Genomic DNA, 26811 nt, shown 5'->3' on the forward strand with positions numbered 1-26811 from the left:
TCGTGCTCCATTCACTCCTAATGAGATCCGATCTGTCTCAGTCACGTGACCGAAGGCGATCCATGGATCTCGCAGTCCGGGGAGGTCCGTGATGGATCGATCGATAATGACCGTCCCCAGCCGGGATCGCTCACGTGCGTTCTTCATATAGCACTAGGTCCAGTTGGTGGTATAATAACCTGAGCTGTGACCAGGAGCGGCCCGAAGCCGCCAATTCGGACAGAAAACCGAGGAAATGTATCAGCATTGATAAAAGATACAAGGGCAGTGACAGGATAGGATGGGAGCATCTGCAATCTGCATGCTTTATCAGTCTCAGTCCTTACGAACTTCAGTTGTGTTATACTTATGACAGTATACTAGGCATCATTCAAACCTGTACGAAATTTGAACACAAATTATAAACAAATTATGTGTTTGGAAATCATAAAATTTGTACGTTGACTTACCGAAATAACACCAAATCAACACTTACACAGGCTCATTTATCAATCGAAAAAAGATCCCACGGCTTAACGCATTCCCGAAAAAAGCCCATGCTGTCACTTAAGCAGATTGTACACGAATGTCTGTCATGACAAGCCGACATTTCTGAGAAGACCACAGCGGGGAGCGGCCTTTCCGAGAACGTCCGGCCGCCAATAAAAACGGCTCAAGGCGATCAACAAATTGATGAGGCCTATACCATGAAGTGGCGGTAAGCCTTGGTCTTGGACGTGAACTCATGGATGAAGGTTTACAATAGATGTTAGAAGGTGTATCGATTCGTACCTTGAAAGCGTCTCCGAAGTCGATGTATTTCGTCTCCTTCAGTCCAAACGGAATCATAGGAATGTACGGTGTTCCACTGAAAAAAACGAAAACAAAAGCACATCAGACGGGCTGCAAAATGAATAAAAAAACAACACATCTATTATAGAGAAAGAAGTCTTAGATCAATTCATATCAGTCGTCAACAAAACATTCGGTAACATTATGGTTGAAGCAACGAACGTGATTTCACCCGAAATAAATGAAACGACTCCACTATATAATGTGTAAAAGGAAAAGCAGAATATCACCTAGTCGTGCCTATCATCATAATCTCGTAAATCATGTGCTGCTTGAGCGTGAGACACAAACCGTAAATCAAACCAGCAAAATTCATCAATTATGGAAGATTTACGTTTATTGGACATGCAATGTGCTCCCAAATCGGGTTCGTGCCTTACATGATAGTAAACCGAACGATAAGTACTGTGACTGGTCCGTGCATCAAAAGACCCGCACTTTCAGAAGTAATTCATACTTTTTCGTGAAGACGGCGCTAATACAAATCTACAAATCTACTATGAGCAGCTAACAACAAACGGCACTTGGGCACGTTAGTAAACAATATAAGCTTTAACAAACGATGTAAGATGAATCATCAGGCTAGAAAAGGGTTTTAAATGCCCTGGCAGTTCCGGATCAAGTGAGACTGCGGCTGCGCCATTCCGAGACAATGAAATAGGCGACCAAGAGTTACAGCGAGATTTCATCGATTCTTGGAAGGAATTAGCATATGACGTGCACTCAGACCATACAAAAAAGGATTAAATAGGCACAACTGTCACGTACCATCAACTTATGGTACATATTGTATTTCAGTTGAGACAAGTATAATAACACGGAACAAAAATGATAGACGAACGCGTTTCGGCTAAATCACCGTCATCAGCGTCTAAAAGGAGAACAAGAGGCACACATCGAGCAAATATCACAGTTCAATCGTTTTGATTTTTACATACACTTTTAAACAAGCATGTGACAATGTGGTTACATTTCCTTTGACAAAGAGAAAATATCCTAAAAGAATCCTAAGAGAATAGCCACATTGTACAGTTTACACAGGTGTTGCACAATTCATATGTGGATGTTTAAAATGCCAAACAACGCCGCTGCTTTTGCCCACTTCATGAAACCAACCCTGACATTAATGGTATCACTCGTAGCAATAAACGCCGCTTCAGTAGCTTTTCTGTTGTCGCGATTACTACATGACGTGAGTACCTTTGCCCCGTCCCAGTATGGGAGATGGTTTGAGTTCTGAGCATGTAGAACAAACGCACTGTGTTGCATGTTGTTTCGTAGGTCACGTCTGTGCTCTTTTAATCTCGTTCCAATACCCCTTCCCGTCTCCCCGATGTATTTCTTATTGCAAGACCCGCATGGAACCTGATATACAACGCTGTTGCCATTATCCTTTTTGTTACTTTCTCTATTTCTTGATAGCATGTCACCCACCTTTTTACCCGAAGTAAAGGACACTTTAACCCTCGCCGGCCGAGGGGGGGCGGGTGCCGCCCCCCCCCCCATAGGATTTTTTCGCGATAGCTCCGAACACGCTGGCGATAGAGAGCTGAAACTTGGCATACCTGACCTTTGATCCAAGCCGCATCTTTTGACACCAACCGCATTTTTGGGTCAGGTCAGGTCACTGACCTATGACGTCATAAGTGAACCTCTGCACGGTCTTCAGATGTCGCAACTTCGCAACGCCCTCACTGCCAGAGGAGATGTCACAGGGAAATGAAACTTGCAGGATCTAGTATCCATTATGAGTCCCACAACTTGTATATCTCGGATTTTTCCTTAAGGTCATATGAGGTCAGGTCATTTTCGTGACCTCACCATTATAAGTCAATGGGGAAAAATGAAAACTGCTATTCTGGCGCCGGGAACGATCTCCAACTATCTCAAGCACACAGAATCGTGATTTGATGCACTCCTTGCAAGGTTAGATGCGTCACTTTTGCAATGTTGACCTTGCGTGACGTCATTTATGACGTCATCAAGGTCATATTAGTTTTTCGTCAATAACTCTCGATCAAATTGAGCTAGCGAGTCGGGAAAGCCACCAATGGACTCAGGAAGACCTGCCGAATCGAATGATATGCGACATGACGTCTTTCGACCAACTTCGTGACCTGGGGGTGCTGACCTGACCTTGACCTGAGGTCAACACCCCAAGTTGACCTGACCCGGACAAAAAGTATATCATTCGACGCGCCTGAGCGAGACGAACACGACGCTGCCAAAATCGGCGCTCTGCGGCCGTTTTTTGCGAAGTTATTCACCAAAAACTGAACCGTACCTTGGGGCACTTGACCTGACCTCAGAGGTCACCGGTTGACCTAGGACCTTAAAATCGGGTACCAATCTCTGCGTCTCGTAACGGCGCACACGCTCGTTTTTTCCGCGACGCGCTAGCTCCACCAGGGGCGAAACGGCGAGGGGGGGGTCGTACCCGCCCCCCCCCCTCGGCCGGCGCGTATGTAGAAAACCAATAGGTCCGGCGAGGGTTAAAACCTATAGTCTCGAGTTCTTTCGCAATCGTTGTGGCCGTGATCGAGTTCGGCATCGTGATGTATCGTTCGTCTTTTTTCTTGGTTTTTGTTGTTGAGGATCGTTTTCGTATGTTAAGGGCCTTTCGTTTAAGATCCAATAAATATCCTTTCGGATATTTCAGCTTCATGAAGGAAAGCATGATATGCTCGATCTCGTCATCCACATATTCTTTACTACAAATTCGGAAAGCACGTAGAAAAAATCCCAAGACAACACCACTCTTAACCCTATCACTATGTCCAGAATAGAAATGCACATATGACTCTTTGTTGGTTGGTTTTCGGTAAACTCTGAATTTCGCTCTATCATTACGTATAATCATCGTATCGAGGAACGCAATGGATCCCTGTTTTTCCTTCTCAAGAGTGAACTGAATCTTTTCATTCACCGAATTGAGTTCATGCAGCTTGACCTCCAGGTCGAGACTTTTTGGTGTCACCACGAGGACATCGTCGACGTAGCGAGTCCAAATCACTCCCTCTCCCATGATCCTTTGATAATGATTTTTCTCCAGCCACTCCATATATAAACATGCTGCCACGGGGCTCAGCGGGGATCCCATCGCTAGTCCACTATGCTGTAAGTATTCGTCAGAGTTAAATTTGAACCCCCCGAAGTTCAAGCAAATATTAACTAGTTTTAAATAATCTTCTTTTGGTACAGGTAACTGTTCAGGATCAATTTTGTCCACTACTGACTTAATGGCCTCCAAAGCAGCTTCTACAGATACATTTGTAAATAAAGATTTTACATCGAAGCTGGCCAGACACTTATCTGTCAAGTCGACATCTTTGATCCGCTCCATGAGGTCGTCAGTGTTTCGGAGGTGAGCGTCACTGATGGCCCCGAGTGAAGCTGACAGAGGTCGTGCCAGCACCTTCGCCAGCCGGTGTGGGGCGCTGCCGATCCCCGATGTAATTGGTCGCATAGGGACGTCCTCCTTATGTAGTTTTGGGAGGCCGCGCATTCTTGGAGGGACCGGTGCTTCTTCGAGGAGATGGCCTGCTTTGGATAGAAGCTGCTTTGGAGGCCATTAAGTCAGTAGTGGACAAAATTGATCCTGAACAGTTACCTGTACCAAAAGAAGATTATTTAAAACTAGTTAATATTTGCTTGAACTTCGGGGGGTTCAAATTTAACTCTGACGAATACTTACAGCATAGTGGACTAGCGATGGGATCCCCGCTGAGCCCCGTGGCAGCATGTTTATATATGGAGTGGCTGGAGAAAAATCATTATCAAAGGATCATGGGAGAGGGAGTGATTTGGACTCGCTACGTCGACGATGTCCTCGTGGTGACACCAAAAAGTCTCGACCTGGAGGTCAAGCTGCATGAACTCAATTCGGTGAATGAAAAGATTCAGTTCACTCTTGAGAAGGAAAAACAGGGATCCATTGCGTTCCTCGATACGATGATTATACGTAATGATAGAGCGAAATTCAGAGTTTACCGAAAACCAACCAACAAAGAGTCATATGTGCATTTCTATTCTGGACATAGTGATAGGGTTAAGAGTGGTGTTGTCTTGGGATTTTTTCTACGTGCTTTCCGAATTTGTAGTAAAGAATATGTGGATGACGAGATCGAGCATATCATGCTTTCCTTCATGAAGCTGAAATATCCGAAAGGATATTTATTGGATCTTAAACGAAAGGCCCTTAACATACGAAAACGATCCTCAACAACAAAAACCAAGAAAAAAGACGAACGATACATCACGATGCCGAACTCGATCACGGCCACAACGATTGCGAAAGAACTCGAGACTATAGGTTTTAAAGTGTCCTTTACTTCGGGTAAAAAGGTGGGTGACATGCTATCAAGAAATAGAGAAAGTAACAAAAAGGATAATGGCAACAGCGTTGTATATCAGGTTCCATGCGGGTCTTGCAATAAGAAATACATCGGGGAGACGGGAAGGGGTATTGGAACGAGATTAAAAGAGCACAGACGTGACCTACGAAATAACATGCAACACAGTGCGTTTGTTCTACATGCTCAGAACTCAAACCATCTCCCATACTGGGACGGGGCAAAGGTACTCACGTCATGTAGTAATCGCGACAACAGAAAAGCTACTGAAGCGGCGTTTATTGCTACGAGTGATACCATTAATGTCAGGGTTGGTTTCATGAAGTGGGCAAAAGCAGCGGCGTTGTTTGGCATTTTAAACATCCACATATGAATTGTGCAACACCTGTGTAAACTGTACAATGTGGCTATTCTCTTAGGATTCTTTTAGGATATTTTCTCTTTGTCAAAGGAAATGTAACCACATTGTCACATGCTTGTTTAAAAGTGTATGTAAAAATCAAAACGATTGAACTGTGATATTTGCTCGATGTGTGCCTCTTGTTCTCCTTTTAGACGCTGATGACGGTGATTTAGCCGAAACGCGTTCGTCTATCATTTTTGTTCCGTGTTATTATGGTACATAACAGCTCCCTCAGATCTCTCTTCCCGTTCAGCTAGAAGGGTCGATCTACTACAGCGTCTCCGCCAATCCACTACGGCCCAATTCCAGCAGCCCCGTTCCAGAACGAGCCGTGACTCGTGGCTTACCTGCTGTCCTGGCCTTGGTAGATCTCCACGGAGCTGTTCAGATCTGACAGCTCTTCTCGCAGGTACTGCAGGTTGGAGGTGACAAAACTCAGCTCCAGAGCCACCGCCTGGCGGACCTTCTTATTCTCCGCGGCTCTGGATAACACAGAAGGCAAGGCAAGTCAGCATGGCTGATAAATTAAACAAAACACACAGCCTGTTTGGAAAAAAATCAAGGAAAATGTCGCTCTAAATGATGCGTCATCTGAAAACATTAAAGGACATCCCGGTGTAATCTAATCGACGCCTTTCTGCTTGACGGAATGTTATACAATACCCAAGCTGTTCTATCTCATCTCTACATAGATACCAATCTCTTGAAATCGTGGTCGTCGACTCAAATGCAGCCAAGTCACTGACATGACTGAGAGCACAAGTTGCTCGAATGATAGAGACGACCCAGTATTCCCAGAAAGCAATGTAACCTCTCGTTCCAGCTCAGCTGAGAAAGGCAATGGACATTGCACTATTTCTCTTGAAATTAGCACTATTAATTCATCTAAACCGATGTCGAGTACCGATGTCGCCCATCTAAACATACCGATGTCGAGTACTGATGACATTCAATATAAGAGAAGCTATGAGCGGTAAGCGTACCTGAGCAGGTTTTCGGCCCCCTGGCGCAGCAGCAGGTGTTTGTTGATGTCCTGGTTCAGCTTGGACCGCTTGTGCTGGAGCTTCCCCCGGCACGTGGCGGCGCGGGGGTCAGAGCCCTGCAACAGAAAAAAGGTACACGGTCAGGGACGGAAACACACACCAGAGTCGGGAAAATATTGAACGCAATCAAGGGATGGTAAGCAAGTCACACAGGGGATATGGAGGATAAATGTGGAAGCATACGTACGGTAAAAACAGCGAGGAGTGGAAACAAAATAGGAATCTGAGAGAGAGTGAAAGAAAAGGCGATTACGGGAATAACTCTAATGAGTTCCCCAATCGCATCATCTAATCGGATTAAACACACACGAAACGAAGGACAGGATTTGTTTTATCAATTTTACGCTACAACAGCTAGCAAACTGCTGAAAAAAACTAGTCTTTAGGCTCGGTTCATCGTACGATACAAATCAAACTTTCACCGGGCTCCGATTCGAGCGCGGAGTACGCCACGACGGGGACTCGGGAGCCCAAAACGCTGACAACATTTAATCAGCACCATTAATGCGACACCCAATAACAAGAACAACACCTGCGTAATTGGTGAAGTAACGACACACGGAAGTGATTTTTCGCCCCGCTACCGGTCGCGCCGACAGTCAATCGAAGCAATTATCGCCGAGAAAGGCGCACTGCCGAGCGCCCGGCTCCCCGGCGCGTTTCACGATGCACGCGGTATGGCTGCCGTTACGGGTCTGTGCCCCACCGCCGAGGCACCCGTGACCCATGACCCAGAGCCTGTGTTTCGTGGGATTACTGCATTACGCCAGAGCGCTACCTCTCGTCGCGCGGCGTCCACGACCGTTTCTGTGTCAGCGGGGTTAACTGGCGGTCTGAGACCCACTCAGCTGTTGCAAAACGTGACTGCGTGATTGTGACTCCTCGCGCTGGCACAGCGGAGTGTTAGAGCTCCTATCAAACGGATTTTTCAGCGTGACCGACCTTAATTTGGAAGTGTCACATACCTATCAGGGAATGGTCACAAATGGATTCGGACATGGGCGGATGAGCGGTGTCTGTGGTGATACGATCTTGGCTGCGTAGCGAGACGTCTCCGTTGTTCTGAGACCCACCCAGGGCTACGACCGGTGCGAGAGACATTCTTTATCATATCTATAACGGTAAAATCGCGGATAGCTGTGGCCTGAGCACGCGAGATTTGGAGGGCGACTGCAGTGCCCGACGAGCGACGCCAGTTCATCGATATCACAATGGAGTTACAACAAAGCATATATAGTCCGGGCGACTGAATTGTCTCGGTAGCATCATAGATAGCAAGGGGCAAAAACAAAAAGGTAGCGACCACAAACGCCACACAACACCCATTCATCATCCCGATGCACGTGGAAGTCAACCTCCCATCCCCACCATCCATCTTCTGGCGCACTACAAATCTTACACACCGCACTGCAACGCACAGCGGTGTCCGACATTCCACATTCATTATTCCATTGTTAGCGGCTGCACCGGTGAGCGATTTTCTGCCCGGGTGGTGTGAGGAGGCCGTCTGCTGCCCCGGAGAGCTCTGGTGCAATCTACGCGCCAGAGGTCATCGAACAATGGTGCAGAGACCGAGGCGGAATCTAGGCCGCGGCTCGGTCGCCGGCGCTCGTCTGTCGAGAGAGAAACCACCGCCCGGAGCGGACATCCGGAGCGGTGGGCTCGAGCCCAGCTGGGGAGCGCCGCCGCTGCGGTTTACGAGTGAACATTGGTCGGCTGTTCGGGCGGAACATTTCAGATGAGTTACTGCTCACCATTTAGCACCGATACGGAACATCAGACTGTGGAGAAACCATTAGTCGAACACGCTTCAGAGGAACGTCCGGGTCGGTCGATCTCAGCAGTTGATAATTTTATAGCAGAACACGTACAATAAAATTAACCTGATGCGAATCGGCTGGCATGAGTCACCAAACGGACAACAGCTGGGAACATACCGAGCGAAACATGTTTGTCGGTGCGCCTTGTGACCGTCCGACGCCGTCCAGTCGTTAGAACATCGACCAAACAGGTGCGTCGGACGGGGTCGGGTACCGACGACGCTCGGTGCCAGGCAGGGGTGACAGCAGACGGTGTAGAGAGCGACTGGAGACGGTGGCTAGCGGAAGGGACTCCCACTGCAGCCCGGGGCCTGTCTGACGTTCCAGGGAAGACACACGGCCGACCAACAACAGACGGTGGCTGTACGCTCCAGCCGCAACGCTGGGAAGGTATGTTGCAACTTGCGACGGTTCGCACTACAAGCAATTTGTTCACGTCGTTGTTTTGCAAACGCTGTTCTTAATGCTTTATCCGACCACTACCTGCCACAAAGCGCCGGCGTATTGCAACTATCAGATGCTGGATGTCTGTTATTTGGTCAGCGTTTCGGCTGAATATCAAAACAATGGCACTTAGCACGTCAAACAAAAATACACATTTGTTTGGTGGTTTTATTTACTTCGGAAACGGAAAAACGTTGATCAGCATCATAAACACCTTGGATGCTCCACCCTGAGAATGGTTCGTTCTCATGCCCTTGGTCCACGGTAAAAAGGTACGGCAACACTGCGTCACACATCTATTTTCATATTAAATAGCACGATGTAAAGATAGACCCTGAAGGACTTTTATCACATTAGCACGTGAAACGTAAGCTTTCTTTTTAAATTACAAAAATGGCGAATGTCGGCGATTTTGGACGAAGCGATCGACCAAAGCGCATGCTATTTGTGCACCCAATGATGTTTCTACATCAATAAGAAAATTTTCTTCTTAATCAGGAATTAATTGAATGGTTTTAAAACCTTAAGGTAAACCAGTCATAATCCTGTTTCAGAATGCTGCAATTTACTGGAAAAGATCCAACGAAGATGCGATTTGGCAGGAGCCAGCTGTGCGGATTTAAGAACGGTTACAACTTCGTAGGTCATGGAGGACCACTGGGATGCGCCGACTCCGCACCGGGCCTGGAAGGGATGCTCGACGAGCTATCTCATCATGACCCAATTCTAACATACGGGGATCCCAAATCCAAGCGGGGACCCAAGGCCAGATTTGTGCCGTCTTACGTCGCATACGACAAGAAGGTACTCAAGTTTCTGGCTTACTTCAAACAAAACACGCCCAACTCACAAGAGGAGAAATATCGCGTACGTTTCGTCCATATCTTATACTTTCTAGAAGACGACACCATTTGCATCATGGAGCCAGCTGTGGACAACGCCGGCATTCCACAGGGCAAACTCCTACGAAGGCATCGCGTCCCCAAGAACGATGCCGGGGAGTACTATCACTGGAAGGACTTTGACGTGCAGGATGACGTCTGCTTCTACGGCATCTACTACCACATCTACGACTGTGATCCCTTCACCCGTCAGCTGTACGAGAGCGAGGGGATCGATCTGCGCGAGGGTGAGCCCTCCACGCCTGACGACCCGTACATCCACGACCGCAAGATGCGCCTGCGACCGCACTCGTACGTCACGCCGTCGCAATGGGACAAACTGCGCCAGTTCCTGCACATGGATCGCCAGGTGCTGCGCTTCTTCGTGGTTCGCGACGACCGTGACGAGCTCTACGGAGAGCTTCGCAAGTACGTGCTGCTCTACTACCTAGCCGATGATACAATCGAGATCCTGGAGGTGCACACGAAGAATGACGGCCGCGACCCGTTCCCGTGCTTCCTCCGGCGGCAGAGGGTGCCGAAGAAGCTGGAGCACTCGCTGACATTCCCCTCAATCAGCCTCGAGGTGTCCCCCAAGGAGGTGAAGGTCTGGTTCCTGGACACAGACCTCAAGATCGGAGAGACGGTCTGCATCTTCAACAGCCGCTTCCTCATCTACGACTGTGACGAGTTCACCCGGAACTACTACCGCGAGCAGTACCAGATGACGGACTTCACGCCGATCGACGTCACCCGACGTGCCCAGGGACTTGAGAAACGGGTCGCCAAGCCGCCGCCCATCACAGAGCCACTCGTGCTGAAGACACCGGCCAAGGATTACATGAAGTACCTGGAGAACGATGGAATCATCCTCCGCTTCGAAGCGGTGCTGGAGTCGCAGAAGCCGTACCACCGCGAGAGGAGGTTCATCATTTCTTACTACCCCTCCGACGACACCATCTCTATCTACGAGCGCGTGCTGCGCAACTCTGGTGTGATCGGAGGCAAGTTCCTGCACCGGCGACGCGTTGACAAGCCAGAGAGCACCAAGGAGCATCCAGTCTACTTCACACTCCGCGACTTCTGCATCGGGGCTACGCTCCAAATCTACAACCACCGCTTCCAGATCGTCAACGCGGACCAATTCGTGTTGAAGTTCCTCGAGGCGAACCCGGCGGGCCTGGAGGGCACCATTGCCAGTCTGAGACAGTTCTTCCAGGCAAACCCGACGGCTCAGCCCGTGTGCACCACTGAGGAGGGCGCCGCCAGCGACGAGCGAGACGAGCGCGAGGGCCGTGCCAGGTCCACCTCTCCGGGACCGGGCCTGGAGGTGGTGCAGGTCTCGCAAATGCCGGACATGAACCAGCCCGGCTACCGATCACCCGTTGACCAATATCTAGAGCAGAAGCAGCGGGCTCAGGCGGAGAAGGAGCAGCAGCAGGCCAGAGCTGAGGGCATGGCCGAGACGTGTGCCGACATAAAGCGCAAGACGCTGGAGCCCAGGAAGGTGACCTTCTGTGAGGATGCTGTGCAGAGGTGTGACTGAGTCCTGTCGCCCTGGGTGCGGCTGGTCAAAACAGCAAAACAGGCTTAGCGACAGACAAGAATGTGCCGTTGTGTTCACTGGCACGATAAGCGCTTAAAGCGGCACATGTTAGGAACGTTGCATGTGATGCCACGAGTGTCCATCGCGAGCACGGTGATAATCGCGACAAACATTGTCAAATCCCATCTTACACAAGTCCCCTGATCTTATAAATCATTAGCTTCAGCAGTCACGAGCACCGCAGTAATCTGTCCGTTTAAGTGTCCCGTCTACCCCAGCAGTGCTCGTCGGCACTCTGTACCGACCCAAAAAAGCTGCATGCCATCGACCCAATACAGCTGCAAATCAGCCGCTTGTGCACGCTGCATAATCTCGTGTCTCGAATCCATCCAGCTGGAGAGAGTGGGCCACGCCGGCGGCCGGTGGCTCTTCTGGCATTCCTAGCGGCACCGCCGGCTGCCGGACCGGCCCTCTGCTCTGTCCGGCCGCGGCCCGTAGTCCGCGTCCGCCACCGGCCGGCACGCTGACCCACCGACGACTTTTCACCGCCCCCGCGCCGTGCCAGGCGAGCACGTCTCCGACCGGCGGATCCGGCACGGCCAGCGGCCAAAAACAGACGCCACTCGACCGCAGTGGCGACCGCCAGCGCCGTCACCGTCACCGCCGAGCGCCGAGCCTCCGCCAAGCTGCCGAGCCGCCAGGTAACCCCGAATTGCGCTACAGGCCGCGGCGAATCGCGCACCGCGCGCCGTTATCCGACGCCGCACAGGGCTCTTTGCATGCAGAACGCAGCTGACGCTCTGCTCTGCGGTCGACCGCTGCGCCGGTCAGTGTCTGCGCTACCACACGGGCCACCGCTGCAGACGGTGGCGATGGGGAGGCCGGTGAGCGACCCCGCTATGTGGCCGGCTGATCCGGCGCCGTGGTCACGCGACCCCTCGGTCATGAGCGTCTACAGAGGTCGTGGCTTTACTGCGCTCGATGGTGGCCCGGCGCTCGTCCGGTATGTTCAACAGGAATGTCCGGTGACTGGTGAGGGAACCAGGCAGTTATCTTTCAGACAGGCGTGGGTACCAGACAGTCACAGGCAGCACAGAGACAGACATTCTCACAATTACGTCACAGACTAATCCAATATCGATGTCTTTCTTTCCGTGTGCAGCAGCCTTCGAGTAAACATGGTGCACGTATGGAGGGAAGGATCAGAGTAAAAATTAGGTACATTGGAACTCAGTGAGGTCTTTGTCCTCTCCCACTGCAGATTTTGGCAACACCATGTTCATCTGCAAAGTGCAATCGGGATTTACTAAGCAGGTATCCCAGGTACACAGTTTGCACGACCCAGGTCGGTATCCCATGACCAGTTCTTTGTTGTGTTCTAGGAAACACGTGCCATGTAACAGCCTCGCGGCAGCCGGTCTACTGACCCGCGTAGAAAATAAGCCGGTAAATGCATCACGAGTTGCAGTGGCCACTACAACCTGGGCGGCCGGTTCTGTTTCCGCGTACAGCCAGATTTCGCAGACCGGTGGTCGGATTTTCTCTGGAGATGTCAGTGGGTCATGCACGGTGTAAATGGAACACTTGGCTACCGTTGTAAACCGGACTCGCCGAAACTAGTTTTGGTGTGGTTTCTGAGCTAGGAAACCATTCCAGCACCAGTAATTATTTTCCAGCTCCTGCTCATAAGAATAACAGTGAAATGCATGTAATGTAGTGGGTCAGAAGCTGCAAGCTCAAAGGAATTTCTCATGCGGATATACCAGCACGAATGTGATTACGAGTACGCATTTCCCAATATCTTGACCGGAACACACGTCATTTCTGCCAAACCATTGCCATACGTCACGCTCTAGTAGAATTCCGTGTCCCGCGTCTTACACCAGCCTCTCATACCCCACCGAGCAGGTAAATTCCAGGGCAGGGACAGATCTCACTTCCCATGGGATCGGGCAGCACTGGTCCGCGCACCTGCGACCGATACCCAGTCGGCGGCGGTCCGCAGACTTTCCAAACATCGTCATCAGACGCCATCGTTTATCGCCAGCCGTCATCGATTTTCGGGCCGCCTCCATGGCGCTGCCGCCGTCAAAACCAGCGGAGCGAGGGCGTGATAAACCGGTGGTGGACGGCGGTTCGCACGGCACACACGCCGCAGCCAAGGCCGCGCTGGCCGATACTGCAGCTGCCGCCGTGGCGGGGACAGACTGGGACGGGCGGGACTGGGCGCCTGGGCGGTATGGAATAGAATGAACGATACGAGCAGGAGAAGGACTAGTGGACGAGAGCGGAAGGGGAAGGACTGAGATGTGACGTTGAAGGACGGAAACGGAAGGACAAGGGTAGGAAGAGATGAGATGGTAATGAGCATTGAGGAGAGGTCGATGGAACTATGGCAGACGGAGACGAAAAGGAAAGAATGGCGACTGACGAGCAAAGAGGAACAAAGACGAACAAGAGTATGCAAGCGGAAAATGCCGTGTTACTAAACTAACCAATCTAGAAAATAAACGTAACACTGATCTCGAAGAGTCAATTTTACACCGACGTCCTCTCGTTCCCATGAGCCCGCGCCGTGCTGACTCGCAGCAGAGTCCCGGGTGTCGGCCGCGAAACTGGAGCAGCCAGAGCCGAGCGCCGCCGGACAGAGCCTAGCGCTGTCGAACGGTGACAGCAGGTGGGCCAACACCAGCCAGTGACCGGCCCAAATCGGCCCTGCTGCCGCTCGGCTCACGCTGACTCCGGCAGTGGACCTCCTCGAACATCGCAAGGAGCGGTGCCGAGGTGTGGTCAGTGGTGACAGGGGATGTCGCTTGAGAATCAAAGCTGCGCAAAGAGTGAGTACCAAGCCCGGTCAGCACAGGAGTGGCAAGCGGAGCCAACTCAGCGGCGAGCCCAGTCTCCACGGGACATAAGCCATCAGAGCGAATATTCACGTGCCTCCTCAGTGTGAAGACAACGGTCCAAGGCTTCCAGCTGCGATAGACAAGTGGTTTCAGAAATTGTGCAAATGTCCGACGAGGTCATGTTTTTTAATGTCGCCGTTGGGCCTTGTTTTCGCGTAGCTGTTCTTTGGATGACGAGTACCGGTGAAACGTGTAACGGTTGGCGGGGATGTGAGGGATTGAATGATAGGCGAGATGAGCGATGATTGTTGGTCAGAGAAAACGTTTAGGCATAATTAAAGTCATCATTTGCTCACATGAGCATCGTTTGTACGCTCAAATCTTTCCTGCGGAACCATAATGATTTACAAAAGCAACTTTAATAGTATCGATAATTCATGAGAAAACAAACACATAAAGCTGACCCATGGCTTTCCAGCAGCACCTTTGTTTATTTTACCACGCAATAATGCACCCAGTCATTTTGTGGATAAGCAGCTGCTGCCTGAAGCGTGCTCTCCCCACATGGCCCCCATACTTATAAAGCACTTCATTTTGTCGCTGGCATTGGCACATCTTCATTTCGCAAGTCGCCCACGGATACCGCAAATAAGCTGGCTCAGTTCAGCTCGCCCATTTTGGCTCATAACGACCGCGTTACGGATTTACTGAACCGTCACGGTCCATTAGTGAATGCACCGATCGGAGCTACCCAATGAGCCACAGGCTATTAGCGGATGTCGCCAGGTGCACCAATTCGTCTTCCTGGGACACATTGTGAAATGCGCGCGGTCGCTGGTAGTGGCGGCCGGTGGGTCAGGTCAGGCCACGAGGTCACGCGGTGATTGGCTGTCCGGACCGGCGCGGACTGTGCCTTCATGGTCCGTAGGGGAGAGTGGGGCAAAGCGGCCACCCGGGGCAAAGCGGCCACCCATCGTTTTAGCCCTTCATAGCTGGCGTCAGTTCCAATTTATGGTTTCCAATTATACGTCTCTTCACGGTCGTTCGAATGAGCCAGACCGGGGTTTCAGGCCCATCACCATTGTTCTGTGAATCACGGAAAAGCATTTCTTGCCAGGTTACCAACTATGTTTACAATTTTTTAATGTTATGTTATTCCATAACCGTTTGAAATTTTTATAAGCGTTCTTGTCCATGCATTGCATGGTTATCGTACATGTATTCTACCCATTTTAATGTTTTTTTACCTCACTAATAGCTAAGCTGGAATATTTTTGTCTCGGACGGTATGCGCGGGGCAAAGTGGCCGGGGCAAAGTGGCCACCCCCCAATTGGCCATAAGTTGTTTCCATCTGGATAAAAAACATTATTTATATTCAAATGTGTCGTCATGCATTCATCTTGGCCACTTTTCAGTTGCATGAGTTACCAAATAATGCAATTAAATGTTTTTTTTTTCATGAAAATCCTTTCTTTGTTTACCTACAGGTGGGATGCTGACAAAGCAAACATCCATCCTCGCTTAACCTTGTCACCATCAAATACCCTAGTCGTACACGAGGCAACTATTTTGTTTCTCATATCGGGACTTGAGAAGACACCGGTGGCCGCTTTGCCCCAGGGTATGGGGCAAAGTGGCCAATATGCATAGGTTTAAAGTTTTGTCAATATCTTTCATTTGTGAACGCCTTTGGAAATAAAACGCAGTTGAAATAAAAGGCAACTTAATAGGGATCACATTGGTATAGAAAGAATCTTTCCAGATTTAAAAATCAAGCGTTGGCATCGTGAGAAGCGTTAGGGTGGCCGCTTTGCCCCACTCTCCCCTACTGAGCGCATCTCGACTGAAGTCACACCGGTCTGACAGAGTACCGAACCATGCAGTGCCGAATCGGTGAAGTCGTCGTTTTCACATGAGATAAGTTGAATAAACCTGTTCGGGACCGGCAGTCTGGCTGTTGGCGAAGTTGATGACTCAATTTGAGTCAAACATACCGGCAGGTGCAAATAGAAATTGGAAATAGCTCGTTAGGTGATTAAGATGTGATTAAGTGATGTGCTTATTGTGTGATTGAGATTACTCGTGACTACAAAATGGAAAAATTAATTCTCATTCTGAGCAGCGTGAAAATATATGCGCCTGCTGTAATGGATTTCAGCACGGAAGGCATGCATTTACTCTCGACACCTTTGATGGACTCCAGATAAGCGATGGCTTTCTCAGTCACCTGGCACCTGCAGCATGCAATTCAAATAGCCGAAGGAAGAAAGCGTTCACAAATCACAATTATCCAACTGAAAGACTCATTCGTCAGTTTCTCGGGCGCCGGGAGAAAACTCACAAAGCTGCATTTTCGCCATGAAGAACACTCCCGTGTAGCTTTCTTTGTAATCGTCTCTCTACAGTCTGCAGGCGACCGCTGGTCAGCAATGTCCGGCAGTGACATCACGTCATCCTGAGGTATGGATCGGACGTGACTCCCATCCCTATCTCAGTGCATGGTGAGGCAGACTGCTAAGCCCAATCCGGTCCTATCGCCACTCAACCCCGCAGAAATGTCACAGAGATGACGTCATACGGAATCGGATGATGTCACACAGGTGATGTCATACTGCAGCATATCCGGCATCGACGGAGATTATTGGTCGCGGTTCAGGGAGAGGCGGGCCATCCGCAGACCGCAGTGATTCACTGTGTGACGTTTGTGCGACGTTCCCGTATCCAGTGATAGCAGATTGTCGCCCACACTTACCAATGAGAAAGTAGCTACCATCCGGCCTTTAAACCGGCTTTTAAACCACTGTCAACGGCATTGAGCTGATAAGATAGTCAAACCAGGGGGAAGCACTCGCCTTGGCCGTATATGGGCCAGAATGTCTAACGATTTCCGCCATGTTGTGTATACCAAAGTCTTGAAAAGTTGATCGCTGCAATTTTGGGGGCAAGTGGGACGCGTGCATCTGTTTGTTGTATTAAATTTTGGTGGGGTTGCGCTCGCCGGTTTGCACGTGGCGGGTGCATCTTTGCAGCATTTTGGGCCGCGGCCGTCGCCGATCAGAGAGCACGCGCATTAGCCTCAGTTTCTTCGCTTCCAAAACTGGGCGAAATCAGAGCCGGAAGGTCACTGACCTTTGGCAATGAATACCGGAACAGGGCGTTTTCGGAAAGGTCGTTTTTGTATTTGCTTTAATGTGTGTTCATATGCTAATAAATCAATTAACCATTATCGCTGCAATCAAACTGCAAATATGAAGCAGCAGCACTTTTGAGAAGTGTACCTCTCACTAAACTGCACCTCTGCTACCGTAATGCAATTTATATATCTGGTATACACAACATGGCGGAAATCGATAGACAAAAACAAACCACCAATGCTCCTTCCAGTATATATTAGAGTTCAGTGAGTCAAACAGTACATGCCATCGACTGGCTTGTGCAATATGCATCAGCAGTTTAAATCCCACTTCCTGATACATTCATCGATCTATCGCTCCAACACTCATCACCACTTCCCGCGTACATCCGGAAGCTTCAAACTTCACTATCGGCCGTCTCGGAAGCGACGTTCGCGGTTATCTAGAGAACACTCACCCACGCAGCCACCACATCCCAGCCAGCCGGCGGAGGATGACTGACAGAAGTCCGCCCTCCGTTCGATAGACAGGATGCTGTCGGAAGTGACGCTCGCCGCAGCGGTCCCGGGCACCGCCCCTGACCCCGGGGTTACCGGAGCAGACGGTGGCCGGCCGACCGGCCGGCCCGGCAGGAAGGAAAACCAGAGGCCGGTGTCGGTGGGAGGATGCGTGGTTGTGTACCGTATTTGCACTGGTTTCTCGTACATCAGCGGACTATGGGATTAATACACATAACTTAGCTGGTAGTCGTAAGCTACGTCTTTGAACTAGGAGCAAAGGGTATGATTTCCTTCAATTCGTGCCGTCGTTGCGCACACCGTGTGCAAAGATGCTACCTCTCTAGTTCCGTCCATGCACTGGCGGCTTCCTTTGTGGTCTGCGTCGTGTCTGCGGAGCACCGCGGGGAGCCAGCAGATGCCTCCCTCCCTCGGTACCCCTCCCCTCTACCACAACACACCAGCACCTGCCGTGTCGCGGCCAACGAGGCGTGACCGACCCTCATGACCGGACTCCACTGGCGGCCGCGGTGAGGACGGCGGTGAGTGGACGGTGGCCAGCTAAAGACCCGTGCCGCCGCCGTGAGGGAGGGGAGGTCACGGGTCGCTGGAGGGGGAAGGTCACGGGTCGCTGGAGGGGAGGGGCTGACTAGGGTCGGGGTACGGCGTCCGTCGGCGGCGGCGTCGGCCGTGACCGGCGCCGACGGAGCGCGACCCGATGGTCAGATAGGGGCCGCCCCATGGTGTCCAGTGGCGCTCTGTCGCTCAGAGGGAGAAACGGGAGGTCTGCGGACCGTCACGACGCCGCCGAACGGTGCCACAGGGACACTGAGTCCGTCACGCCAGCCACGAACGACGACGGTGTCGGTGTTGAGGTGACGTAGGAACTACGAGTACTTGGAAGTTGGGAAAGAATATTTTTCCGTCAGAAGTTCCAGAGCATTACTGCGAAGTTTCATTAAACAAGTTATTATTGATGGGTAGCTGCGGAAATCCCCACTGTCAATGGGTCGTAGCAACTACGGCGTTCTCATATGCCAGGCATTCTTTCCCGGAGCCGCGCTGTCCACACACCTACCGACCTCACTCAATCGACGGAAGGGAAGACGGCCCATTCCGCGGAGCTGTCACAGTATAGCGGACTTCCCAGGGTCACGAACTACATATGGCGGTCACCACGCGCCAACCGTGCCATACGACCCGATACTGAACGCAAAACTCGCGTGTCGTCCATTCCGAGAGAGCGTACTCCGAATGACAATCGGCGCACGCAAGCCGATCCCCGCTGCAAGTGTTCCAGCGGTGCGCGACTGGAAGCGCGAGTCCTTGGAGGGAGTCGCTCCTCGAAGGTCTGCTGGATGTCGCCTCTGTAGCCCATCTCACCGGCGCCCGGACGGCCGATTCATTCTGGGCTCAGACAGCTGCACGTGTAATGTTCCTCATGATCCTTTTGGCCTTCGTGGGCGCGACAGGTCACCCCACCGCATGACGTTCAAATGCTGGGCTGAGCCTCTGGCTCAGCAGGCGCTCAGGACACGAGAGCTTAGTGGAATGGGCTTATCTTCTGTCACGTCATTTTTTTTAGACAACGATCTTTAAAAATCATTTGTACTTCTTTTGACAATAACCAATTTCTGAGCATCTTTTTGCGCATCTTCTGATCCAGGGAGATTCAGCGCTGAATCTTCCTGAATAAATTGGAACGAACTAATTTCGACATCACACTGATAACAAATAACTGTCTCGTACCAGTTCTGGCGGCTATCTTTGCACATTTCAATGCATCCAGCTTCTCGCCTCCACCTATCTATAAAATCATCACCACTCCCAAGTCCCGGCTCGCTGTTAGCCGCTGCGACTCCGTCGGCGGCACGGGCCGACTCGTCCAGCCGTCGTCGAGGTGCGCTTGCGAACCGGACGAACCGGTCAGAGGGCTGGCCGGAGCGCGAGTCGACACCGGCGGCACTGGCGAGGCACCAGGCCGGAGCTAGGGACCGGTTTGGGCTGGCGGTGACCCGTTTGGAGCCGCTCTGGGTCGCTACACGGCACTGCAAAGCCGTCGAGCTTGAGTTTGAGCGGATGCGACGTGGAGAGGGATGAGCGTAGGTAATGTGGTGTAGGCTAGAATGAGGTGAGCTAAGTGGTGCTTAGGTTAGAAAGAGTCGGAGAGAGAGATAGAGAGGAAGAGAACACGGAGAAAAGGAAAGAGAGAGAGAGAGAGAGAGAGAGAGAGAGAGAGAGAGAGAGAGAGAGAGAAAAAAAGAAGCGGAGATGGGCTGAGATAGGTTTGTAAGCTTTACCAGCATGATAGCCGTGAATTACTGAGCCAGGATGGCGAGGCTACCCGTGTAAGGGTATCTGAGCTTAGATGGAGCCAGCTTCTCACAGTTAGTTGAGCTGGGTGACGTCGATGAGCTAGTGGGTGCTTAGCAGATTTGAGTGGAGATAAGACAGCGACAAGGTCACATCATGGAAGCCACCTATGGATGTCTGAATGAATTCAAGGCCAGATGAGAATCGCATATTTAAATTATCTATAATTAGGCAAACTGTAAATCAACGAAGACTGCACACTTTTTCAAATAAAGTGAATAATTTGCCACTGTTTGCATGAGAACCTTCATGCAGGAACCTATCACCGAGTGTGAGAAAATTTGGCGACGGTTTCCAGCGATCTAGACGTTTGATGAGCTCGTGACAATCGCTGGAGGTCCATGAGAATAACGGACCTCACGATGGGCAGATGATGAAGATTTCGTGCGACGCAAACTCTGCGTGACGCGGCCGTGGGAGCGGCCGGGGTGCGTCTGTAGGTATCCCGCGTGTCGTGCCCACAGAAGGAGCACGTCATCGCCCCTTCACGCACGTCTCGGGTACGTCCAGCACGGCCCCTGGTGATCATCACCGCGCGCACACGCACTCCGCTCTGTCGCAACCCTCACCGCGGCGCGTCTATTGCGTGACTCCGACCACACCGCCAGTGTTTCACTGATTGTGCGGCGTGCGCGTCAGCCTCCCGCCCTCGCCGCAGCTGTGGTCGCTGCGCCGCCGCCCGGTGCGAGCGAACCCGGCTGTTGTCTGTGTCTCCAGCGAGCCTCGCCGACCCCGTGACTGGCAACGGCGCGACCGGCGCACCCTCGACCTCCATTGAGGCCGATCGCGCCGGCCCCCGGCGGCTTTCAACCGGCATTGTGCCGCTCGGCCGGTGGTCGCCCCGGGGCCAAGCCTGACCTAGTCCCGCCCGCGCCGCGCCGCGCCGAGCGAGCCGGTCGGTACTGCGACTTACTACCGCCGCCGCCAGCGCCGGCGCCGACACCGGCACCGCCACGAGTCGTGACCCACGACCGGTCTGTCAAAACTCACAAACCCACGGACCGTGAGCCGTGAGCCGTGACACGTCTTCCCGACCACGCCCGCGGCGGCCTTGCCACTCGGCGGCGCGGCGCGAGGCGATAGACGGCGGCTTGGCTCAGCGATCAGACGGCTGTATGGTGTTGTTCTCTCCTGCGTGACCGCGTCGGCAAGCACGGCCTTCACACCAAGGTCTGAGTCCCACCAGGGGATTGGCAGGGCTGCTTGACTGCCAGGCACGTATCTATGCCAACACGGGAACGGACTCGTGTCGCGACAGAAGCACAGGCGAAAACAAACACGAGAAACAAGACTAGGGGAACGCCACGGCAAAAGGCGAGCGTTGAGGCCTCAGCAGGGGGCACGGGACGCCCGGAAGGGGCGGGGTGGGACGCCGTGACTGGCACGAGCAGCGCGATGGTCAGTTCGCGGTGTATCAGGGGCCGGCCTAGATATGGGAGCCGATGGCGGCATTGTTCGTGGCCGTGCAGGCAGCGTATAGACATGACACGCCGGTGTAACAATGAGGGAACTGCCAAGGCTGCCCCTTTCCCTTCGTGTGGCTTATTGTGCATGCAGTATTGGCGTCGTGATAGATACTTTGGTTCAGTGAGCAGGTTTGAATAATGCAAGCGAAAGACATATTTTGGGGCAGACTGGTCAATGGCCATTGTAAGAAGTTCACTGACACTCTTGTAAATCTACACTTAAAACATATTAGACAAAATGCAGCAGTCGGCATATTTTCATAGTGTGTAGGAAAACGAAAAGGCTGCAGAAGAATTTCTTCAATAACCGTTTGTAATTCCCAACAGCGAATGACAGAGATTCGGCAGAGGACAGTCAAGTTTCAGTCTACCATCTTGCCGGTATGACTTGCAGTCGGCCTCTTGTCCCAGATTTTTTGGCGCCGAACTTTTTGTACGATCACCCTTTATGGGTCGGGGACGATGTGTATTTATGCGCTGACTGCGCAACGCACCGGTGTCGCGCATTAGTATGCAGTTGCCAATGCATCGCTCAGGCGGAGCTATTCCATTTCATTGGCCAACTTACCGAGCGAACAGTAAAGAGTACACTTTTATGCATGCTTTCAACAGGCCCTTTATGCATGCTTTCAAAAGGCTGCAGTTCAACTTTGCCTTCAAGTCACAAGAGTTCTCCTGTTTAAAGCTTCAATATAATTGTACGCATCTCAGCACCAAAGGTAGTATGATCGCATGGCGGGTGCAAAGGGACGGTTGAAATAAAAGCGAGAAGGAGTTAACCCAAGACAAGGCCCCCAAGACGAAATTGACTGAGCATACAAACAATCACTAACAATAACAGGAAGCCGTCCATTACAGGCGAGCGGGCGTTCTTTTACGCACAGTCGATTACCGCTGCCCCCGGAGCCGCACATGGCCTTTCAACCCCGTTTGACAAGCGGCGCGTGCGTGTCGTCTTATTTCCGGTACGGAGACCACCTGCCCTTGTCCGACAAAAAGCAGCCGAGGTTAATTTCTCGGTCTGCTGGCCGAAACCAAAGGGTGCGCGAGGGTTAGTGAAGGTGTGCCGACCACCTGGGGTGGCGGGAAGGGGTCGAAATGTGTGAATAATGAGCGGGACACCAGCTGCAAGGCTTTGTCCAGGTGGTGCTTCCAGAAAGTGGGGTTTCTTGGAAACATTCGGTATGAGAAGTTTAAGCCTGAGCCATTTTGACAACCTGAAGAAATAATTCGTAGATCAACTAGGATAAATATATACTTTATTTTGAAACTACCTGCAAGTTATTTCCGAAAGAAGATATTTCAAGAACGTGTCTATATAAACAGTTCGAGAACTGATCATTTCAAGAGTTGTGTTTACTACAGTCACTAAGCCGAAGTAACCAATCCCAATTGTAACCAGCTGAGCAGTTTGAGAGACTGATGGGTGTGTTCCGCTTTGCATATTAATGTGCTTCGATCCGTTATATGTACACAGATTGATGGGACGGTCCCTAATCACATCCCAATCACAACGGATTACAATGTCCGTGGGAGACACGTTCTTATAAGACCATCACCGACATCAGGCTGCACACTGCACAGTGCACACACACCACCAACGAATGGCATATCCACGGTGGAGCTGGCAAGTGGACCAGCCACCACCACACTGCGCTCGTAAAGCACCCACACATGGGAGAGACGCGGTGCCTCCGTGGCCGATCGTCTCCCAGTCCTCACCTTCACTGCAGCCTTCTTGGTCGCCCTCTCCACAATGGCTCGCATGGCCTCCTGAGTCAGCCCCATGGCTGCTGCGGCTCCGGGCCGGGGACACACACCTGCACACCTCCTCACTCGCTCTCAGTCGCCGGACTGCCGCCGTCCGCCGGCCGACCTGCGCTCGGCGCCGCGCCGGCCGCGGTCAGCCAGCAGGCGCCGACAGCGCCGCCTCGCGGGGTCAGCGCGAAACTACCCTGCGGCGGGTCGCCGCGGGGCCGAGGCTGGGTCTCCGGACCGGCGCCCGCCCTCCAAGGCGTGAGAAACACGTCCGGTCAGATCGCCGGGTCGGCACGGTCCAGCGCCAAACGAGCGTGCTGCGGTCACCGGCGACGTACCGGCGCGCCGGACACGGGCCGTTTCGGCGGAGATTTTACAGACCTGTCCTTGGCGTGGCCGTGGCCACAAAAACACCAACTCGGTCGTACAGAGGTGACCGGGCGAGGACACGAGAAAAGGTCCACACCCGTGGCCACGCCCTGGGTCTGGTGGACAGCCCGCCGAGACGGCGGCGGTCCGCGGCACCGGAACAAGGTCAGGGGCGGCGGCGCAGAGGCCGGCCCGAGGGTGACTGTGCCCCTCTGAGAAATTCTGAACAGGGCCAGGGTCTGGCCGACATATTTGCTCAGTCACTTATGACTGATTAATATTTTATGGGGTTCGCTGAAAGGAAAAGACAAAGTTACCACCCAAAGACTCAATCAACAGAACGAAGGGAGCATTTAAACGGTTCAAATCAACCATATCATCGACTGGTCTCCATATACCTTCGCTCAGAATGGCATTGTCCTTCTAGCAGCTGGTGAGTGGTGAGCCAGGTTTGTGAGGTAACAGACCGTTGGCTAACACGTGCGCATGCCTGAATGAAGGGGTTCGTTGTTCTGCATTCACTCGCGTGGCGTGAGCCGGAGTTTCCTCCTTACCGTCTTTGCCATCGGACACTTGTTCGAAAACGAACATCAGGTACAGGACGAGGACAATGGATTTACGGCCCGACCTTCGAAGCAATGCCGGCTTTTAAAAAACCTAGCAACATTGGCCAAATTATCACGCATGCCAGGACTGTCGAACACTTGTTGTCCCTCATTGCATGAGCCACAGGCCCAATTCTGAACGGATTTCTACGGACGAATGCATCAACTGCAGGCAACGTATGACATGATCTGATCAGCTTCGCTAGGCAAAAACTATCATCAGCCGATTAACGGAATGCAATGAGATCTACTATATAATTATCCTTACATCCATATCCCCTTCGATAGTCACGACCATCGGCTACTAAACGCCTAATTTTTACGTTAGTAGCCAAAAACAGCCCAGCAAAAGAAACACTCTTAACAATCCAGCGTACTCGAGGCCTAAATGTCATTAATATGACCAGACTATTTATAGCTCCCACAAAGCCCTCCCTGGCCGCCTCGTTACACCGCCAGTTTTCCTCCCGGGCCGTCCCCGGTCACTCGCTGTAAAAAAAGATTAGCACCCTTTGGGTCATAAGTCAGAGTTCAATTTTCAGTACCCTGTTGGTGCTTAATGTATGCCCAAATGGTGCTTACTCAAGAGCCCTAGATGCTAGCATTAGCACCATCTTGGTGCTCAACTTACACTCCAAAGAACGCTTAGTTCAGAGCCATAGGTGCTAAATAGGTGCTAGCACCAGCACCGTTTTGGTGCTTTGGTGCTAAATTCACGCACCCAAAGGGTGCTTCATTAAGAGCCATAGGTGCTAAATAGGTGCTAGCACTAGCACCGTTTTGGTGCTTTGGTGCTAAATTCACGCACCCAAAGGGTGCTTCATTAAGAGCCATAGGTGCTAAATAGGTGCTAGCACTAGCACCGTTTTGGTGCTTTGGTGCTAAATTCACGCACCCAAAGGGTGCTTCATTAAGAGCTCGGGTGCTAACATTGGCACCGAAGCACCCTAGCATGCGTCTAGCACCCAAAAATGTGCCGAGTTCAATTTTCAGCTCCGTGGGTGCTTACTGCCGTATGGTGCTACAGCGTAAGCACGTGCTAAGCACATGGGTACTTGACACCGACCTTCTCGAGCCTCTGGCGGAGGCCGGGACGAGAAAACTTAGACGCATTTTGAAGAGTGGCGGCGAGGGACGTAGCCGCCGGCCGGGAGCCGAGCTAAATCGAAAGGAACATTGCGATTCTTAATGCCTACCTCATGCTGCAAACACGTTTAGTTGTTTAGTTGTTTGCCGTTTATTTATGGTAATGGATGTAGCACGCTACATCTTGAACATTTAACGTAGTATCTTTTCGGCACGGCTCGGTCCGGCAGTCCCTCTCCCTCGCAGTCATGCCACACGCCTAGCCTCGCTTTCCCACACCCAATCCCCCCCCCCCCCAGTTCCCTTAATCTATCACTGTCCGCACAGAATGGGCAGCCGTTAAACTCCCATTAAGACGCGCGCTTTTGGAGACAGCTACCGCAGGATGAACGATTCGAATCCCAACAAGTAACAGCTGGATCAGTAACGCTGTCAACAGCTCGTGGACCCACGCCGAGGACAGATAACGGCTGGGAGCGCTGGATCAGCAAGATACGTCATCAGATCATGGAGCAGTGTAAAGGATGGATGCCGGCTGGAGCACACAGCCTCCTTTGTCGGGGTACAACAACCCAGGGTGAGTGACCCGGCAGAACGCCTTGAAGGTGACCTGCACAGCAGCTGCAAGCAATGACCTGTAGTTCCAGATTTCGCCACTGAATAGAAGAGGCAGCACGCTACGGCCACACCCCGCAACCACAAGGCCTGGCGGGAAAGGTCAGCAGCGAAGCGGGGGGGTGCTAGCCAGCTGACGATGGGGACACGCCCAAGGTACTAGTTGCCAGAGCTACCGCCAACCGAAGGGGGCAGCACTACCCAGACGCGAGAAAGGTTGACAACAAAGGATGTATGATTCTGGGAGATAAAACCATTTTGACGGAAGATCGGACGGAGGGGTGGCTCCTTAAGTAATCAGCCAATACAGTAGCCGCGGGAGAAATGACTGACAAATATGGGGCTTGTGGCAAATGCAGGCTTGAGTTCCCAGGGCTAGAGTCACCGTCAGGTTAATAGCAAAATACAACCAAGAAAATGGAGCAGCCGGCCATGAACATTGAACAATGTCTGCAAATCCCAAGCCTGGAGACTAAGCAAGAGGACATCGGGAAAACAGTTATACCAGCTCAGCGCAACGGTCGTATCGGAAACAGCAATACGGAATACACCGATTCGCCAAAATCTAAGATGAAGGCTAAGATACGAAGTGTCGTCTCCTGAGTACATTGTAAGTGGCTGGAACAAAGAAACGCTGTTGAGGCTAACTAAAGCTGTTATGGGATTCAACCCAATTCAAGCAAACAACGACGAGCTATATGGAATGTGATAAGATGTTTAGCTACCGAGGTATTTGGATAA

General features: G+C 51.7%; 1 protein-coding gene across 6 annotated transcripts in view; it reads right to left on the reverse strand.

Moving 5' to 3' along the window:
- The window catches only part of LOC122381575 (rhophilin-2-like), a 115720-nt gene that overhangs the window by 16161 nt on the left and 72748 nt on the right, over positions 1 to 26811 (reverse strand). For 5 of the 6 annotated variants that reach the window (XM_043365911.1, XM_043365915.1, XM_043365914.1 and 2 more), the window contains 3 exons: positions 6570 to 6685; positions 5934 to 6068; positions 772 to 847 (listed from right to left, as the gene is read on the reverse strand). In XM_043365911.1, coding sequence (XP_043221846.1) covers positions 772 to 847; positions 5934 to 6068; positions 6570 to 6685 — 327 coding nt within the window. Of the gene's footprint in view, positions 1 to 771; positions 848 to 5933; positions 6069 to 6569; positions 6686 to 23359; positions 23500 to 26811 lie in introns of those variants that run through there. The other variant, XM_043365917.1, reaches the window with a different exon arrangement.

Source organism: Amphibalanus amphitrite, unplaced genomic scaffold, assembly GCF_019059575.1.
Source record: "Amphibalanus amphitrite isolate SeventyFive unplaced genomic scaffold, NRLGWU_Aamphi_draft 000122F_arrow, whole genome shotgun sequence".
Classification (NCBI taxonomy): domain Eukaryota; kingdom Metazoa; phylum Arthropoda; class Thecostraca; order Balanomorpha; family Balanidae; genus Amphibalanus; species Amphibalanus amphitrite.